Here is a 20,709-nt window from a genome sequence, read left to right as displayed (position 1 = left end):
TTAGCCATTTTAAATACATCTTTTTCAAATAAACAGTTAATAATAAGTTGTGAGTCATTGATATCCAACATATCAGTATAGTTAATATTCTTAAACAACTCTTCTCGGACCGTCCAATAAAAAGGACAATACAAAACGAAATGATACTCATTTTCTGATTTCATTTAGATAACACATTTGTGTGAGAATTTGGCACATTTTTGCAATATTTTTATAATAATATAGTTTAGTTTGTTGATGACTTTTGATGGTCTTTTTCATTTCATTTCTTTTCTTTTTTTTTAAGGTATTAAATTGTCACTTTACTGTCATCTGGGGATCCCCCGCAAAATCATGTGGGGACCCCCCTGGGGGTCCCGACCCACAGGTTGAGAAACACTGCTCTATGCCTCCTGAAATACGAAATACATTGTGTGTGTACGTGTGTGTGTGTGTGTGTGTGTGTGTGTGTGTGTGTGTCTGATCCACAGAATGGACCCAGATCATTACTAAGTACCTGTGGGAGCAGCTCCAGAAAGTGGCCGATTTCTACCGGCAGTCCCCCAGCCAGGGCTGCGGCTCCCCGCTGCCAGCACCCCCTGCCGAGGTGGAGACGGCCATGAAGCAGTGGGAATACAACGAGAAGCTCGCTATGTTTATGTTTCAGGTCTGTTGAGTCTCTCTCTCTCTCTCTCTCTCCCCTGAGTCTATTATCTGTTTACTGGTGTTGTAGCTTTGTTATCCTCTGTCTAAAACCTCTCCCACGCCGACAGGTTTCAGAGTCTACTGTGTTAGATCTTAAAGAGAGAGCTACCATCCGTAATCTTGTTTACATTTGTTACAGGAAACAACAGGTGGTCCAGACAGTAGTAAACGCTGCAAGGGAAAAAATATGCGGCCAACCAACTGGCAAACTGTATTTATTTAACCCATTAAGACCGGGAAAGCATGTGTCATTTTCAGATTTTAGCCACTTTAACAATTATCTTTGGCTATTCAAAAATAGCAGATATACAAGCTCATAGCGTGGCACCGAGTGCCGTGCTATGAGCTTGTATATCTGCCATTTGTAACAATTTTTTTTGCTTCTGGGGATTCTACATATGTACAAAGAAATGTATACAAAATTATACGTATTTGGCCGTGGACCCCCATCTGAAAATATGCTGTTCCAGGGACCCCCCAGAAGCAATGATTTGAGTGAAAGATGTTTGCTTTAATAAATATATATATTCAAAGATTTGCACACATTTTCAAGATTTTTCAAAAAAACAGCAGATCAGTTTTTGAATAGCCAAAGAAATCTAAAAATGACAGAGACGCGTTCCCGGATTAAATGGGTTAACGGTTCTTTCCCCAAAGCCTAACATAATAACTTCTTGTGATTTGTTTTCTTTGGTTGTTGTCAGGATGGTATGCTAGACAGACATGAGTTCCTGACATGGGTCTTGGAGTGTTTTGAGAAGGTCCGACCCGGTGAAGATGAACTTCTCAGGCTGCTACTGCCGCTCCTGTTACAGGTACACAAATCCATGCATCCATCCATCCATTTCATCACCTTATTTAAACACATTGATCAGACCTCCGCTGTGGCCAGGTTTGGCAAAGAACAGTCAGGCACAAACCTCTGCGCACAATAAAAGCATATGAACGACGCTTTTTGGGGTTTGTTGGTTGGTTGGCGTGTTCAGACTGGCCACCCAAATCAAATTTTTGGCCTTTCCAGATAATCTGTTGTCGTATCCAGTCTGTGCAGCAAAAAAACCCACATGGAAACTAGTTTTGGGGAATAAAATTTCAACCGCATTCCTAGGTGGTTTGAAATGCGACCTGATTTCTAAAGATGTGTCTCCGTCTGGACACACTTGGCTTGGCTGATTCATACTTGGTCGCACGGCCAAAAATGTCAGATCTACAAGCTCATGATGTGATGCGTTGTGAGCTTGTAGATCGGCTATTGTTGGCGAACGACACTGTCCTACAACAGAGTATAATTTAAGCATAACTCACACCTACAGTATGTCGTTACATTGTTACCACAGCAATGCCTGAATATACAAATCCGATCTTCAGTCGTAAAGATTGCGTTTGAGAGGCAAGTTCTCCCTTCAAAAATAGCAGATATACAAGCTCATAGCGCGTCGAAATCGTGAAAAGTTGCGCAAATCTTTGAAAATATACATGTTTTAAATCAAAACATTTTTACTCAAATATTTGCTTCTGGAGGTCCCTGCCACAACATATTTTTGAGATGAGGGGTGATCCGCAGTCACATACATATAATTGTGGGGGTCCTTTACATGAAAAGGTTTGAGAACCACTGTGCCTTGTGAATGTTCCCCCCCATTCCACAGTACTCGGGAGAGTTTGTTCAGTCGGCCTACCTGTCCAGGAGGCTGGCGTACTTCTGCACACGCCGTCTCAACCTGCTGCTGAGCGACGGGAGCCTGGGCCCTGGCACGGGAGGACACCCGGCCCACGGCATCCTGGCACAGCCGGGGAACGCCCTCCCCCCCACGCCGACCTCCCAGCCAACGGGAGGGATCCAGCCCCAGACTCCGTTCACTGACTTCTACATCTGCCCCCAGCACAGGCCTCTGGTGTTTGGACTCAGCTGCATGTTACAGGTATGGTATGACTCCCGCTGGAGACGTCCTCCGCTGTTTAATGTGTCAACAAGACTTACTGATAATGCAGGTGTCTGTTCCACTATTATAAGATAATAATGTGATGATAATAAAAAAAAACTATTTTCTTTTTCTAAAATGTGTGAACAGAAGTAATATATTTAATAATAGCAACTAATTCTATCATTTCTGTAGTGTTAACACATTGACTGCCAGAGTTAAATACATCGTCTACCGTCCCCTTGCCAGCAAAACAAGCGATTTTACTGTACCTTTGAAAAATCATGGAATATTCTCCGTGACCTCCGTCCATTACACGCACGGGGGTCCGGTAGTATAGGGATTTTTTTTTATCCGCACGGGGTAATCCATTGCACAGCTGCGGCCATTTCAACGAGGCTTGTTCTTGCAGTAAAGCAAGAGGAACGGCGATATAGCGATCTTCCCACAGGAATGAAACGGGAAGTAAATGAGCTTTTATTCTTTTAAATGATGTAAATTCCGTGTCTGACGTCATCAGGCAGTGAAAGCACCATTCATAGGATAGATTACAGCGCCCTCTAGCGTAATCACTGAAAACATGTTTTTTTTTTAAAAGGACGTTTTAAAACGTCCTTTTGGCAGACAATGTGTTCATGCTTTTTCTCTTTGCTGTTGTTTTTTTGCTCCTGCAGAGCATAGTGCTGTGCTGTCCCAGTGCTCTGGTCTGGCACTACTCTCTCACAGACAGCAGGATCAAGACCGGCTCGCCTCTGGACCTTCTGCCCATCGCCCCCTCCAACCTGCCTATGCCAGGGGGCAACACCACCTTCACACAGCAGGTACAGTAACTGCCCTCTCGCTCTTGATGTGTGACGCTCTCCTTCAGAATTGTATTATAAATTGCTTGGTGAGTCATTTGTCTTGCAATGAGAAATGCCTCTTTACCCCGTCCACCGTAGGTCCGTGCCAAGGTGCGAGAAATTGAAGAGCAGATAAAGGAGCGGGGACAGGCGGTGGAGTTCAGGTGGTCCTTTGATAAGTGCCAGGAGACCTCAGCGGGTAAGAAGAAAACAATTTCCCCTCCATAGCCACCACACCAAGATGTCAGGAAATGATTGCAGCCCTTTCAGATGAAATGTGTGTATTGTTGAATTGGCACTTTATAACCGTTGTGTGTTTTTTCCCCCTGACCTTGTCCTCAGGTTTCACTATAGGGAGGGTTCTCCACACCCTGGAGGTTCTAGACAACCACAGCTTTGAGAAGTCTGACTTCAGCAACTCGCTGGACTCTCTCTACAACCGGATATTTGGCTCTGGCCAGAGTAAAGATGGGCACGAGGTGAGGGGTCAATAAAAAGCATTCATTCTCCGTGTCATGTCTTATATAGGCCCGTCACAAGTATTACATCGTCGTCTAATCGCAGTTATTTGAGATAATCGCAATTATTTTTGCGTAATCGTCATAATCGTCTCCATGTTGAAAGATTTCACACATTTTCAAATATAAAAAAAAGCAGAAATAGTTGATCTACAAGCTTACAACGCGTCACGAAGTGACGCGTTGTAAACTTGTAGATCTACTATTTCTGCTTTTTTTTTACATGAATACAAATGATTGAATATGTCAATAATTTCTTTGTATATTTCAGTTATTTGTCATATCCGCCCTGTGCAACTTTTCATTACAAAGCCTAAAAGGCTTCATATGTCCCAGTTAAATTGTGTGTTCCGTTTAATCGCAATTATTTGAGAGACCGTTAATCGTCAACTTAAATGTGTAATCATGACAGCCCTATGTCTGTAGCTGGACATTTTTACCTTTCAACTGGATAGGATAAAGACACTATGCTACATGTGCACAAAAGACTACCAAAGGCAATACGCTTTTTTATTATTCCATCTATAACTCATTTTAGGTCACAAGCAAGAGTGGGCAAAATGTGACTGTGCATGTGGGCTGGACTAGTTGTGTACGCATACGCATTGCCTTTTTCTTTGTCAACCTGCTTGCATGTGTACTGTATGTGTCTCAGTCTCTGCTATAGCCTATAACTTCAAAATGTTTCACTTTAACTTTTTTTTGTCTCTTATGAAGAACATCACCTAGCAAGCGTTACTTTTATAATTGGTATTCACTTGCAGTCATAGGCTACAAGAAAATTGTGATGAGATATTAAAAATACAAAGCTATTTTGGCTTTTTCGCTACCCCCACACTTTCCATTAATAAATCATTTGAAATCGAACATTAGCGGACAGAAATGTTGAAATAATTAAACAAATTGTAAATGTAGGCTAAACGATTGCACTTTTATTAAGATAAAGAGTAGAACGCGACGCACACAGCTCTCAAATGAGCGTAGAGCGCACACGGCTCCCAAATTAATCCTTTAAATTATGTCGGGTACAAGGTTGTGACGATTTAAATAACAAAACAAACAGACCACCAGCACTCACGGATCCCTCATCTATTGTGGGCAAATTACACGTTTCAGCTATAATAAGCCATCATGCTGATGATTGCTTATAACTGAAACGTGTTTCGTTTTTTCCTCTCAGTGAAAGACTTGGAAACGATTCTACGATCGGCTCAGCTCTCTGACATCAGGAGAACAGCTGTCATTATGCGCAACCAATACGCACAGCTGTGAATATTTATAGCTCCCGTAGCATTAATTCTTCACCTGCAACATGCACATCGAGCACACTGGAAAATCCACTTTTTTTCCTTGTACCTGTCGCTCATGTCGTAATTATTCCCATAAGCGACATGTTGTTCACACACATACCGCGGGGGGTAAATTAGCTGTGTTTGCTCCAGTTGCACTTCCCACCAATCTAATTTTAATTTGAACGGCACCTAGTATTCAGTAGCACGTTTGCTGCGGCCTTGCATGTTAACGTTAACATTAACCCATTGATACCTGGAACGCATCTGTGTCACTTTAGATTTCTTTAGGCTATTCAAAAATAGCAGATATACAAGCTCATAGCGCGGCACCGAGTGCCGCGCTATGAACTTGTAGATCTGCTATTTTTGAAAAATCGAGGAAAAAAAATTGGGTTTTTCTTTCAATTTTTTTTTTGGATTTAGAAGTCCTTTCTAGAATCTTCTCAGGTCTTAAAGGGTTAAGCACCTGGTCGAGGCAACTGGACAGACTGAAGGTTGACATTCATGCACAGAGGGTGGGTAATTGCCCGTCTATTGTTTGTCTAAGTACACGCATCAAGCTGCCAGCAGCAGGCTACACAGACGGTGGTAGGGATAGGGACAAGAGAGCGGCCTGAAAGCGACTGCCGTATGAGATTAGGGGGTGCAGTTGGGGCTGTCACAATTATTACATATTTTATAATCATCTAATCGCAATTACTTGAGATGATCGCAAATATTTTTGCATAATCGGCGTAAGCGTTGCCATGTAAAAAAAAAAGTCCATACATTCTGAAACATTTTCCAAAAATAGTGGTAATAGCAGATCTATAAACTCACGACGCGCCATAAGCTATTTCCACTAATTTCGTCTATTTCCACTGTTTAAAAAAACTTTTTTTTATAAAAGTGATTAAATATGTCAGTCATTTAGGTTATTTGCATCAATCAGATGATACAACACAAAATAAATATGTTGTTTATAACAAAAAAAATCTAATTAGAAACTAATCTTCCTAACATCACCCTCCAGTTGACAATCACAATAAAGCCCATTCAGAAGATGAGGCAGTGTGCTGTAATTCACTATTTATTGCATCACTAAGATGACTTGTTTTTGGTTCAATTGGTCTCATCTTCAGAGCTTTTTTTGTTCTTTCTTTTTCTTTCTTGAAGCATCAGCTTTGTGATGCAATAAATGAAGTAAGTGAAATTGTAGATCTCATGTTTTGTCTTTTGAACTTTGCTTCCACTGTTTGTTTGTTTGTTGCTGTCTTTTTTTTTCTTCTTTTGCACTTGGCTACCCACCTTCTAAGACTCCTTTTGTTGGGTTGCACTCTTCTTTACCTCACACAGTGTGTTAGATGTAGAATTAGTTTGTAGTTTCCACATTATCAATAGCTGTAAATTGGTCTTTTGAGTAAAACTCTCCTCACTGCTATTGTAAGAACTATAGACACTTATTGCTTTTGCATCCATCGTGTGATTCAAGAACTCAGCACAATACAAGAATGGGCTCTATGCACATCAGCCATATTGGACATAAATTGGGCCTCTTCCTTACTTTACAGGTGTTAGCAATGTTACTAATTAAGGCTCTGTTCCATTTAGTGTAGCACAGTGGTTCTCAAACTTTTACATTTCAAGGACCCCTCTAACTCTGAGAGTGTACAAATGGAACCAAAACCAAATGGACCCTTACGGTCCATTTGGTTCCATTTGTAGTTATATAATTAATAAATAATAATATTTGGAACGCCCTCAGGGATCCACTAGGGTACCTGGACCCCACTTTGAGACCCACTGGTGTAGTTTCCAGTGGGCCAACATGCACAATATCAGCACCCTGACTCTGTTTGACCAGAATGGAACAGAGCCTTAATTACTATCATTGATAACACCTGCGAAGGAAGTAAGGAAGAGGCCCAATTTCTTTCCAATATGGCTGCTGTGCATAGAGCCTATTGACAAATAACAAAGATGGTGCCCGGGAGCGTAATTTATGTGTGTGTGTGTGTGTGTGTGTGTGTCTCCAGATGTCGCCAGATGACGACGCCGTGGTGACCCTGCTGTGTGAGTGGGCGGTGTGCTGTAAGCGCTCCGGCAGACACAGAGCCATGGTGGTCGCCAAACTGCTAGAGAAGAGACAGGCGGAGATAGAGGCGGAGGTGAGTCAGCCCCCCAGTCCCATCCATGATTCCACGCTGGCTCGCTGTTTATGGATTGATTATACGTTTTAACTATGTTGCACTCTATTATAGCCGATCTACAAGCTCACAACGTATCGCAGCGCGGCGCTTTGTGAGCTTGTATATCTAGCGTTTTTTTTTGGTGCACACGACCAAGTATAAATCAGGGGTTACACTGAGACGTGCTGAGATACATGGTTCAGCAACCACCTCTGCAAACTGACCACTCTTATCTCCTGCTCGTATAGCCCCAACACACACAGACACACACACACACACACAATCTCGCCCCTTGCACAGTTTTTCTGTTGGCCTGCGATTAATGACTGTTTTGCTCCTAAAGAGCCATTGTGCTCCTTGGTTGTAATGACTCTAACCCATTAAGACCTGAAGCCCATTCTACAAATGTTTTCTAAATCCCAACAGTATTCTGAAAAAAACGTATGTTTCTATATCAGTGGTGCTCAAACTTTTTCATGTCAAGGACCCCCAAAATGATATGTATTTGGCCGCTGACCCCCATCTCCAAATATTTTGTTCCAGGGACCCCCCAGAAGCAAAGATTTGAGTTAAAAATGTTCGATTTAAAACAATATATATTCCAAGATTTGCACACATTTTTACGATTTCTCAAAAATAGCAGATCTACAAGCTCGTAGCGCGGCACTCGGTGCCGCGGTATGAGCTTGTATATCTGCTATTTTTGAGGTAAGGTTGTCTTCTTACTGATGGTTTGTTTCTTACTTTGTGTGTGTGTGTGTGTGTCTTTGCGTGCATTTGCAGAGGTGTGGTGAGTCGGAGGTAGTGGACGAGAAGGGCTCGGTGTCTTCAGGATCCCTATCGGCAGCTACGCTACCGGTGTTTCAGGATGTGCTGCTGCAGTTTCTAGATACCCAGGCCCCCACACTCAGTGAGTCTACATCTCTTTTTATACACCGTACACTATTGTGGTTCTCAAAGTGGGGTCCGTGGGGGCATTCCAGGGGTCCTTGGGGACCTCTGTTACAGAGGTTAAAATTATTTTAACCTCATACATTTTGCTGGGGAAAATCCCTACAGAGAAATTTAAGCTTATTCTGTTAATATCAGTCTCTCTGGAAAACAATGCCAGACAAACTTTGTGCATTTCTCTTCAATAAATGTTATAGTGTGGGTGGGAGGAGTGTCAAAGGGGACGAGAGGACGAGGCTGTAAACAAACGGGTTTCTGTGTTTTTAGCCGAGCCAGGAAACGAGAGTGAGCGGGTGGAGTTCTCCAACCTGGTGCTGCTCTTCTGCGAGCTGATCCGTCACGACGTCTTCTCCCACAACATCTACATGTGCACGCTCATCTCCCGCGGCGACCTGGCCTCCGATGCCCACTTCCCCCGCCCCCGTTCCCCCAGCGACGAGCCCTCTGACGAATCCGAGCGCAAGGAGCAGGACACGGGCAGCAGCGTCAAGATGGAGGCACGTCAGGAAGCACCTGCTGTTTGTTGTTTGTTGTGTGTGTGTGTGATGAGTCATAATGAAGGGGTGTACTGTACACTGGGAACCCGCCGGATGTAGGAGAATAACGTGAGCTCTCTGTTTATGCAACAGGACACGGGGCTGTCGGAGTCGATGGAGATCGATCACAACTCCAGCGCCAACTTTGACGAGGTAGGAAACAGTGTTCGGTGTTTAACTCATTCAGTGCCAAGTAAATAAATCAATAATTGCCAATAGTGCCAGCAATTTTTCATTTTTCTTACCTATTCAAGTTCAGAATAAGTAAGTGAGTGCTTAGAAAAGCGCTATAAAAATGCAATTCATTATTATTATTATTATTATTATTATTAACCACATGAACCTCCCTTTTCTGGCCATGTCAACAACGCGTGCAACGTTGCTTGTAGATGAGCTTGTACTCTGAAAACAAAGTACTACACTGTAGACAGAAAAAAGGGATTATGGAATCCTGGGGGACCCCGCTCAATGACGTTTATAGGGTTTACTTTAAATTAAGAAAGTTTCTCTCAGAAAAGAAGAAAAATAAAAAGTTCTGCGTTCTTGTTGTGCCCCTTGCGTCATTTTAAGCACCCTTTTTTTTCTTGCAGATGTTTTCTCCGCCTATGCACTGTGAGTCCAAGGGCAGCCCCTCGCCCGAGAAGGCCGCCCCGGATCAGGACAGCAAGGCCGCCTGTAAAGACAAGGGCATGGATCCCGTCTTCCCACAGGTGTACGAGCAGCCGCGCCACATTCAGTACGCCACCCACTTCCCAATCCCCCAGGTAAGCACCATCACAGGCAGGTTTTTGTGTGCGTTGCAGTGTCGTGGCTTTTAAGCAGTGAGGTTTCACAATTGAGGGAAATATAGTCTAGTGCAGGGGTGGGCAACTTTGATTATATTTTTACACTCACTCCAGAGGGCCACATTGCATATACTGTCGGGCCATTCTATGTCACACAAAAGTAGTAAAAGTAGCCAATCTACAAGCTCAAAACGCACCACAGTGTGACGCGTTTTGAGCTTGTAGATCTGCTATTTTTGCTATTTTTGAATTGGAATCCTGAAAAGTATTTAATTTCAGTTAGTTATACTTATGTTAACTTTATGAATTTGAATACAAATACATTGGACATAAAAAAGTCAATAACATTTTAATGCTAGTCATTAAGCTACTAATATAGACTGAAGTAATTAAAGCGGTTCATGTTTGGAATTGTAACAGCATTAAGTGAAAGTGGGGGCCGCCAGTTGCCCATGTATGATCTAGTGGCTGATTGGATCGTCTTTGAAGATGATACGCTCAGGGTCTCATTCATTCACTCAAGGCAATTTAACAACTTCAATCACAATGTTGGATGCTTTAATTGATATCGGCACAAAAGAATGGCCGTCGGTATGATTTATACCTTCTGATTTATACCAGGCTGTCAAATTCCATGCTGTCCTCAGGTTGTATCTCCTTTTCTTGCAAAACTCTGAACTCATTACACAAGACAAACGGAAAATGTTTGCTTTTTCGAGTTTGCTTTTTCTTTCCCTCGAAAACCCCGTTGAGATCAGTCAGCGGAGTAATGAGGTTGGGCTTGGCTGAGCTTTACGCATCGCATAGCCTGTCTTATCAGTGTTTTGTCCCATCACAGCGGCGTGCTTATCGAGTGCATCCAGCTTATGAGGATTGCGTTCTAATCTCTCTCTCTCTCTCTCTCCCCCTCCCCACGCTGTGGTCCACACAGGAGGAGAGCGCCAGCCATGAGTGCAACCAGCGCCTGGTGGTGCTCTACGGCGTCGGCAAGCAGCGAGACGAGGCGAGACATGCCATCAAGAAAATCACCAAAGACATCCTGAAGGTGCTCAATCGCAAGAGCACGGCGGAGACGGGTAATTGGCGATTGTCGTCGCTAGGCAAACTTCACACGTTTCCCATTCTCACATGACCGTCTGTGTCACGTCGATTTGTTGGTATATAAAACAAAATGCCAAAAGCTTTAAGAGCTTCTTGATTATTTGAGTAATCGATAGAATAAACGCTAAGAAAATATTTGATCGTTGCAGCCCTGCATGCTTGTGCGTGAATTTGATTTAATTTGATTTAGAGTAGCCAATTATTTGTTACCCCCTTTTTCCTCCCCAATTTAGTAGTTATGCCAATGAATTCCTCCCCGGCCCACACACTTCTGTGTTGTTACTGCTGCGTATCGTACTGACTCACCTACCAGTGAGGAGCAGGGTTGCCAGATTCTGTGAGAAACAAGCAACCAGGTCTAGGAAAACCAGCCCAAAAGAAGCGACTATGGGCCACATGAGCACTTTAACTTATGCATCAGCTATTTGAAAATAGCAGATCTACAAGCTCACAACGCGTCGCGATGCGACGCGTTGTGAGCTTGTAGACCGGCTATTTTCAAATAAAATCTTGCGGGGAAATTATAATAAGCAGATCTGGCAACCCTGGTGAGGAGCCCCCACCGGGAGGACGTAGAGCCTTCGTCCTTCTCCTCCCGCCCAACACTCCCTGCTGACAGGTGCCGCCCCAGTCTGTAGGAGTACATGCAGTGACATGTATCACTCTCCCCGCCCGGCTTCCCTCCCCCCGAACACAGGCACAAAATGTCTTCTAAATCCCAACAGTTTTCTGAAAAAAACGTATGTTTCTATATCAGTGGTGCTCAAACTTTTTCATGTCAAGCACCCCCAAAATTATATGTATTTGGCCATGGACCCCTATCTCAAAATATTTTGTTCCAGGGACCCCCCAGAAGCAAAGATTTGAGTTACAAATGTTCGCTTTAAATATATAGGTATATTCAAAGATTTGCACACATTTTCTAGATTTTTCAAAAATAGCAGATCTACAAGCTCATAGCGCGGCACTCGGTGCCGTGCTATGAGCTTGTATATCTGCTATTTTTGAATAGCCAAAAGTGTAAAATAATGCGCCATCCGAGCGCGCTCTCCCACTTTGACTGCTGTTCCACCTGTGATCTGATGTGCTCAGTAACTCTACCAAGTTAGGCGCTTATTGGTGGTCTTAATTAACATTTTTACTTTTTCCCCTTTTTGGCTCCCTCTGACTTCTGCCCTACCTCTGAGAAGAACGAGCTCTCTTCCGTTCTCTACTTCATCATCAACCCCCCTCTGGGGAGATGCATCGTTCAATATTCATCCCGTCCAATTTCTATGCTAATGGCAGTCATCTGCTTGCAGGCACATTATCTTGGATGCGTGTGACCTTATTACGGTGATTTAAGGTTTTCCCATAGTTATAGTTGCGTAGTTTGAAGTGCCCTGGTGTCGCCGTAGCACCACATTCCCTGTGAGCTGATGACCTTCTGGAGTAGCAGGAGTATGGAAATATGCCAACAGATCATCATTGGCTTAATCTCTCAAGACAGATTCTGCCCCATAGAGTTAAAAATAATAGAGAGGGCACCGTAAATCCACGCCCATCCACTTGCATTGTGTTGCTCACTCAGCGCATAACTTCTAAATCGCCCCTTCTTCTGGGTTGTGAAAAGTGACGGACGGGGCCTATTTGGGGCTTCTGTGACACGCTTTGCGTCACCTCCATGCGCAACCCCGTGCACAAGCTCGCGAGTCGAGCCCATTGGTCGAAACCGTTTTCGCTCGTTCGTGACAGTAGGCCCAGGCCGTTTTAAGCTGTAGTACCCATGAATGGCCAGCATGTCCAATGCGCTTCAATGCAACATCTGGGTTCTGGGTAGCCTGACACTCAGCCTGAATTTTCATTTCGTTTCACTCCATTATTCAGTCTGAAAGCCCTCTCAATGCAGCGGAGTTCTGAGATGGGGGCGTGGCCAAAGTGGGACTCCACTATGAACCAACGCGATTGGTTCATACTGGATAGTCCCGATCCCGATTCGTCGTACAGATTTTCAACCGAGAAACACCCGCCTTCGAAAGCGTCACCAGACCCTGAATGCTAGGCAAAGGATTCAGGGGGTGGAGCCAGGCTAGGTTCTGGGGGCTTGTACTGCCCTAAACATGTAGTGTTGTTGTTAGTTGGAATAAACACAGAAGCACCTGGGAGGAAAGGGGAGGAGCCATACCGAGTTCCTGTCTCTACACTAAAAATTAGGTGGTGCCCCAAAGGCAAAAACAAAGAGGGGAATCTTTTTTTTTATCTTCCTTTTTTTTAACCGAATGAGTTCCCAGATGGTCGTTGGTTTAACTCTATTTCAAAGCTGGCTCATTTGATAGACTGAAAGAAAAACACAACCTGACTTGAATTCTCTGTCTTTTTCTTGCCTTTCCGTCTTCCTCTCTTCCCTTTTTTAGGAGGGGAAGAAGGACAGAAGAGGAAGAGGAGTAAACCCGAAGCCTTTCCCACCGCAGAGGATATCTTCTCCAAATTCCAGCATCTCTCCCACTTTGACCAGCACCAAGTCACCTCTCAGGTAAGACCAGACGTCTGTAGTCAAGAGTCAGTACAGGTTGTATTGCTGTATCAGTCTGCAGTATTTAAATGTAGTTCTGGGACTTATAGCCCTGGGACCATTATATAAACTGAATGGAATAGTCATGGTGAAATGCACTGAATACTGGACAATATTTAACTGATGGATGCCATTGTGTAAATGGCAGTTACAATGATTTGCATTAGCCTACATATGGCTACAGGCGGTGAATAATTTTAGCTACAAGCTACAGAATAACTTTCATCTATAATGACATGCCCAAAACAGAGATGCCAGGTTGAAAGTGGTCAAGGGTCTCAGATGTCAGATAACTCCATTTTAACATTTTATATGTAAGGCTATCCATCCAGTAACATTGTGGCAGCATGCATTAATCTGTCTATTAACATGCTCTTTCAATGTTTTTATTGATTTTAAAGCGCTTTTTGATGCCAAGGAGTTTTGTACAAGGTCATGTGTGTTTATTTAGTGATAACCAAAGCAGCAAAAAAAACCTGTTACTGATGGCTGACATTATTATGTTTGTGCAGGTGTCCAGGAATGTGCTGGAACAGATCACCAGCTTTGCCTTAGGGATGTCCTATCACCTGCCGCTCGTCCAGCACATACAGTTCATCTTTGACCTCATGGAGTACTCCCTCAACATTAGTGGCCTCATTGACTTTGCCATTCAGGTACGAATGAACACGCATCGGTGCACCCCGCTCTCGGGACTGGAGAGGGACTTTCTTTTTTTAAAGATCTTTTTTTGGCTTTTCTGCCTTTTATTGATAGTACAGTAGAGCAGTGGTTTTCAACCAGTGGTCCAAAATTAGTTAATAGCGTCACAATCATTTTTAACCACTTAGCTTTGGCTAAGTGGTTATATAAAATAAGACGGCCAGCCGTCTTATTTATTGATTGATTGAATACTTTATTAGTCAGAAATGTAAACGGCACGAGGTACATTAACCCATTAAGACCTGGAACGCATCTGTGTCACTTTAGATTTCTTTTGCTATTCAAAAATAGCATATATACAAGCTCATAGCGCGGCACCGAGTGCCTCGCTATGAGCTTGTATATCTGCTAATTCTTTTTAATCGTGAAAAAGTATTGTTATATATTTTTTCAAAAAACTGTTTTTAGACTGGATTTAGAAAACATTTTAAGAATCGGACTCGGGCCTTAATGGGTTAAGGCTAAAAGGATAACGCAAAGAAGTCCCGGGGACTTGTTTCCATTGTGGTCCTATGTATTAAATTCATCAACATGGCATAACAAAATTACACATGCCATCAACAAATACAAAACGTTTTCCCTTTCTCTCCTTTGTACATGTAGGTACAAAGGAGAGAAAGGGAAAACGTTGGCAGTGAATGACGCCTCCTTTCTTTGAGAAATGGCATTTCCCTCCCCTTGTGGTCTCCTGATAGATGTTTTTTCAGGCTAGTTTTGAAGGAATCCAGTGATCTTTCCATTCCACATTTTGTTCATTCAAAGTCATTTGAGGCTCGGATCAGACTGAAACCGTGCCCAAATATGGAGTCCTATGTCATAGATCAGGGGTTCTCAAACGTTTTCGTGTCAAGGACCCCCAAATTGATATGCATGTTGCCTGAAAATATGTTATGCCAGGGACCCCCAGAAACAAAGATTTGTGTTAAGAATGTTTCAACACTGATTCACAAATCGCACATTATTAGGACTTACAAACACGCTCAGTCGTGGGATTGTATTTATTTTTTGCTTCAATCCATGATGTGTGTGTTGTGTGTTGTGTGTTTTGTTAGCTGCTGAACGAGCTGAGCCTGGTGGAGGCCGAGCTGCTGCTGAAGTCGTCCAGCCTGGTGGGCAGCTACACCACTGGCCTGTGTCTGTGTATCGTGGCGGTGCTGCGGAGGTACCACTCCTGTCTCATCCTCAATCCTGAGCAGACGGCACAGGTCTTTGACGGGTACGTACAACATCCTGACCTGCACACGACCCTCCCAACATTTTATATCTGTGGTTCTCAAAACGCTTTCATGTCAAGGACCCCCAAATCGATATGTATATTTGGCCGTGGACCCCCGTTTGAAAAGATTTTTGAAAGAAGAGAAAGAAGATTTATGTGGAAAAAAAACATCTACATTTTTCAAAATTAACCAAACATTTTCGATAGTTTTCAAAATAAAATAAAAACAGAAGATGCACAAGCTCTCAGCACGGCACGGAGTGACCCGCCGTGAGCTTGTAAATCTGCTGTTTTTGTATACCTTAATGTATAAATGGATAAAGTGGTTAAAATGATTGCGATATGTTAACTTCCTTTGCTGGGGACCGTATGGAACCTGGGGGTCCCCGGACCCCACTTTGAGAACCAATGTTTTATATAACATTGCTGTCAGTTTGAAACCTTGTATGTCAAAAAAAACATTACTTTGGATCCATTGTCTTGTATAATACTTTTCTTTGTTTAAATATTCATGAAACCCTAAGTGAAAGTTAAATACTTTAACTTTCAAAGGTTTCTGGTGTTCTCGGGTTGCGTAATCAAGGTTGAAGCGATTACGGATGGCGCAGCCGTGTCGAATCCATGAGCATTGTTGAATGTTTTCCTCAGGCTGCGTATCGTGGTGAAGTCGGGCGTGAACCCGGCAGACTGTTCCTCAGCAGAGCGCTGTATCTTGGCCTACCTGTACGACCTCTACACCTCCTGCAGTCACCTCAAGAGCAAGTTCGGAGAAATCTTCAGGTAGAAAGAAGAAAAAAAACACTTCAGTAATCCACATTACCACATATTTGTGTATCGTACCCGTACCGGGTTCTAAGCGCCGCTCTCCCTGTCCTTTTCCCCTTGCCCCCCCCAGTGAGTTCTGCTCCAAGGTAAAGAACTCCATCTACTGCAACATCGACCCGTCGGACTCCAACATGCTGTGGGACCCCGGGTTCATGATGGAGGCCATCGCCAACCCCTCGGCGCACAACTTCAACCACTCCATGGTGGGCAAGATCCTCAACGACAGCCCCGCCAACCGCTACAGCTTTGTCTGCAACGTGCTCATGGATGTGTGCGTGGACCACCGAGACCCAGAGAGGTGCGTCACTTTTGGCTATATATAGTTTTTATTTTATTTTATTTTTGTTTCATTGTGTTTTGGCTTACAGGAGTAATTCACCCCAAAAAATCTTATTTTCTATCAATTAGAGACCCCATGAATGGTAAATGGTGCATTTATATAGCGCTTTTATCCAAAGCGCTTCACATAGATTGTGCATTACATTCACCCATTCACACACACATTCATACACCGATGGCGGAGGAAACCATTGCAAGGCACCAACCTGCTCATCGGGAGCAATTAGGGGTTCAGTGTCTTGCTCAAGGACACTTCGACACTAATTCTGAATGAAGCCTTGAATTCACTGAGTTTTTTTTGTTACCTAAGCCTTGAATTCATGGAGTTTTTTTTGTTACCTAAGCCTTGAATTCATGGAGTTTTTTTTTGTTACCTAAGCCTTGAATTCATGGAGTTTTTTTTGTTACCTAAGCCTTGAATTCATGGAGGTTTTGTTGTCCTGAGCCAATAATTTGATGACCGGGTCATCGGTCAATAGGAGACTCAACGGAGACTTCGCGGGTCATCAAATTCTTGGCTTAGGAATGCGACAACAACTAAATAATCTCCATGAATTCAAGGCTTCTTGGGGTGTTTTTGGATGCACTACTCCTTTAACACTGTAAAGAAAAGGTGTATACCATAAGTGAAACGTCACCAATTTGGAACCTAAATCCCATTGTTCTGATGTGAGGAGATTATATATAGGTGTATTTTTCTGGGATTTAAGTACAAAAAAATAATCTGCGAAATGTCCCTGTCACATTATTTGACAAAAATGTCAGGTGACTTTAAAATTACAGTTAATCAGCATTGGCCTTATTACTTTTTTGTCCAGTTATTTTACTGTTAACACTCAGGATATATTTGCGTTTTGCAAGTGTTATTTTTGCACTCGCTTGTAAGTCTTCAGGGCCATGCCAATGAAACACATTATTCAAACAAAATGGCCACCTTTTTAGAGTTTCATGTCATAAAACACCACAGACTTCATGTGATTTTTTTGGCTTTGCTTTGTGTGTCTCCAGAGTGAACGACATTGGGATCCTGTGTGCAGAGCTGACGGCTTACTGTCGCTCTCTCAGTGCCGAGTGGCTGGGAATACTCAAGGCCCTCTGCTGCTCCTCCAACAACGGAAACTGTGGCTTCAACGACTTACTGTGTAATGTAGATGTAAGTGTGCCCCAAGACCTGAGGCCGCCTCTACAAATGCCTTCTAAATCAGTAGTTCTCAAATGTTTTCGTGCCAAGGACCCCCAAAAGGATATGTATTTGGCCGCAGACCCACCCCATCTGAAAATGTTTTTGCCAGGGACCCCCCTAGAAGAGACGATTTGTGTTAAAAAAAACAAAAATCAAAATGTTGAAAAATAACAGATGTACAAGCTTGCAGTGTGGCACGAAGTGGCGCACTGGGAGCTTGTATATCTGCTATTTTTGAGAACCACTGTTCTAAATCCTAAGAGATTTTTGAAAAACGTGTGTTGCTATATATAGAGCTAAAATCTAAAATGACTAGGAAAATCTTTCCTAGTTTTAATGGGCTGAAGAAGAAAGAGAAAAAAACACCTTATAACTGGCTCACGTTGTGAATGTAATTATTGTAAGGACTTGGGGGGTATTTTTTACATTTTCCGATTTGAGTGCCTGGGACTCCTTACTATTGGTTGAATTTAGTGTTGTTTTAAATGTGTTGCTCGCAGCTCACTAGCATAGCCGTCTGCCTCTATTTGAGTTCTTCTGATATTGCTTAATGTATGGACAACATTAACACTGTGGGTTATTATGCCCCAAGGTACATGAAGATGCATTCAAGTTACTATTTTGGAAAGCTGATCTGTCTTTCTCATGGATTAAAGTTCTTCAGTCGCCACGACTGATTTCAGTCATTTGGATTCCATACAAGCCAGCATGTCTTCTTAGAAAGTATGTCGCGCACCGAAAATAGCCGATCTACAAGCTCACAACACATCGCAGCGCGACGTGTTGTGAGCTTGTAGATCGGCTATTTTCGGCTATTAGTTATTTTAAGATGAAGGCGTATTTGAAATGGTCAAACTAGCTATAGAATACATATTCAGAAGCGTCTTGGACATGAATGGTCTCAGAAATGTCATAAAAGCAACAGTCAGTCAAAGCCTATGTAGAACAGCAGCAACATAGGTTTAGAATGATAATACCGTACCTAAACTAGCGGTTCTCAAACTTTTTCGTGCCAAGGACCCCCAAATTGAATTTGGCCGTGGACCCCCACCTGAAGATATGTTGTGCCAGGGACCCTCAGAAGCAAACATTTGAGTTAAAAATGTTCGCCTTAAAAAAAAAGAGGATTTCGAGATTTGCACACATTTTCGAGATTTTTGAATAGCCAAATTATTAAATATGGATAAAGTGGTTAAAATGATTGTGACGCTTTTATTAACTAGTTTTGCTGGGGACCCCCTGGTACCCCTCCAAGGACCCCTTGAGAACCAATGACCTAAAAACATCAGTACATTTTGCTTTATTCCATGCTTTCTGCCCGTTCTTTTCAGGTGAGCGATCTGTCCTTCCATGACTCGCTGGCAACCTTCGTGGCCATCCTCATCGCTAGACAGTGCCTGCTCCTGGAGGACCTGGTCCGCTGTGTGGCTATCCCCTCCCTGCTGAACGCCGGTAAGTCTCTCTGCGGGGTCTCTCGGGTCTCCATTATGAATCATACAAAACAAGTTGAGTTATGGAAGAGGAGGGCTTTGTGCCCGCTCCCCTCTTAGGGGATGATCACACAGCGCGATGTGTCACTACAGGAGCAGACGCTTCAGAAACGCCTTGGCAAACTGGGGCTGTGTTGTTGTTTTTTTCCCGCTGTACTTGGCACTCTTGGTTAACCCATTAAGACCTGGAGCCAATTCTACAAAATGTCTTCTAAATGCCAACAGTTTTCTGTAAAACGTATGTTCCTATGTCAGTGGTGCTCAAACATTTTCATGTCAAGGACCCCCAAAATGATATGTATTTGGCCGCGGACCCCCATCTCAAAATATATTGTTCCAGGGACCCCCAGAAGCAAAGATTTGAGTTAAAAATGTTTGCTTTAAAACAATATATATTTAAAGATTTGCACACATTTTCACAATTTTTCAAAAATAGCAGATCTACAAGCTCGTAGCGCGGCACTCGGTGCCGCGCTATGAGCTTGTAGAACTGCTATTTTTGAATAGCCAAAGTGTAAAATAATGCTTTTTTTAACCTCAAATCAAGAAGTGACACAGATGCGTTCCAGGTCTTAATGGGTTAAATCAAATGTACTGAATGGTGGTACGACTCGTGCTGAAAAGAGAAGAGAGCACACCAGGCCTACCCTACCATAGGAAAACAATTATTTGGCTGGCCACCTGTTTCTAGTGACGCATTCTAGCAAACGCGTTTCTAGTGCTTCATCAGCTATTTGCGCTATCCGCCGCGTGCCAAAGTTCATCCGGCCTAAGTAGCTGAACTCGCCACAGTAACACCCGCATTACAGTTTTTACTTATTTCACGGCAAACCCAGACACGGTCGCACCGTGCTTTACCTTCACAACATCTATATTTATTACACTTTCCCAGTCACCAGCAGCATGTTATAAATGAGTTAACAGTCTGACGCAGCCTGTCTGCTGGCCCTTTGAAGGAATACCCAGGCTATGTAATGCATTACCTCCATCTGAGAAGAGAGTAAACACAACCACCGTTTGATGTGGGTCCACGGTGACTATGTGTACTTTGTGTGTGCTGGCCAGAAACCTAGCCTTTTTCCTCCTCCTCCTCTCCCCACCATTACTGTAGCGTTTTCCCAGCTTGGAGACAAAGGCCCGATTCAGCCATACTGTTTGGTTGAGGTCTGCCCTGTTTTTTATTGCGCCATTACCGCATACCAAATGTCACAAGTACTGTTACATGGCGAATGCTTTTGTTATGGCTCCCGCTTTCATATTGGTTCTGTGAAAAATGCCACTTGGTTTTGGTCTAAATTTAGCTATTTGATTTGCCTTGCTTTGCCTGAGAAATATGGGGGAAAGGGTGAATTTGGGCTGTGTGCTCTGAGGACACTTTTAGAAGGCAACTCTAATCTCTGTTTATTTATGCAATATTTCACTTGGTGTTAATTTTGACCGTCAATTTTGATTTGGTTTTAGTCATCTGAAATGTTTTAGTTTTTGTCTAGTTTTAGTCGACTAAATCTGCAGTTGATTCTGTTGACAAAAATGTATTTTGGCGGGCCTTGATGCCTGATTTTACACTTGGTTGCATGCAGAAAATGGCCTACTACTGGTTCTCT

At 43.1% G+C, this 20,709-nt stretch overlaps 1 protein-coding gene across 4 annotated transcripts in view; it reads left to right on the top strand.

Annotated features, from left to right (window-relative positions):
• Nucleotides 1–20,709, top strand: part of med12 (mediator complex subunit 12) — a 50,573-nt gene that overhangs the window by 4,766 nt on the left and 25,098 nt on the right. For all 4 annotated transcript variants that reach the window (XM_080416352.1, XM_080416351.1, XM_080416353.1 and 1 more), the window contains exons 5-23: nt 471–646; nt 1,389–1,499; nt 2,334–2,606; nt 3,281–3,427; nt 3,548–3,647; nt 3,791–3,927; nt 7,274–7,405; nt 8,210–8,336; nt 8,645–8,874; nt 9,007–9,066; nt 9,504–9,677; nt 10,630–10,774; nt 13,193–13,311; nt 13,863–14,006; nt 15,105–15,268; nt 15,917–16,048; nt 16,164–16,391; nt 17,441–17,585; nt 18,947–19,067. In XM_080416352.1, the coding sequence (XP_080272478.1) occupies nt 471–646; nt 1,389–1,499; nt 2,334–2,606; nt 3,281–3,427; nt 3,548–3,647; nt 3,791–3,927; nt 7,274–7,405; nt 8,210–8,336; nt 8,645–8,874; nt 9,007–9,066; nt 9,504–9,677; nt 10,630–10,774; nt 13,193–13,311; nt 13,863–14,006; nt 15,105–15,268; nt 15,917–16,048; nt 16,164–16,391; nt 17,441–17,585; nt 18,947–19,067 (2,865 nt within the window). The remainder of the gene's footprint in view (nt 1–470; nt 647–1,388; nt 1,500–2,333; nt 2,607–3,280; nt 3,428–3,547; nt 3,648–3,790; nt 3,928–7,273; nt 7,406–8,209; nt 8,337–8,644; nt 8,875–9,006; nt 9,067–9,503; nt 9,678–10,629; nt 10,775–13,192; nt 13,312–13,862; nt 14,007–15,104; nt 15,269–15,916; nt 16,049–16,163; nt 16,392–17,440; nt 17,586–18,946; nt 19,068–20,709) is intronic.

This window comes from Gymnoscopelus braueri (assembly GCF_963280865.1).
Source record: "Gymnoscopelus braueri genome assembly, chromosome: 20".
NCBI lineage: Eukaryota > Metazoa > Chordata > Actinopteri > Myctophiformes > Myctophidae > Gymnoscopelus > Gymnoscopelus braueri.
Note: the sequence above shows the minus strand (reverse complement) of the source record. Positions and strands in the feature narration are given on the sequence as shown.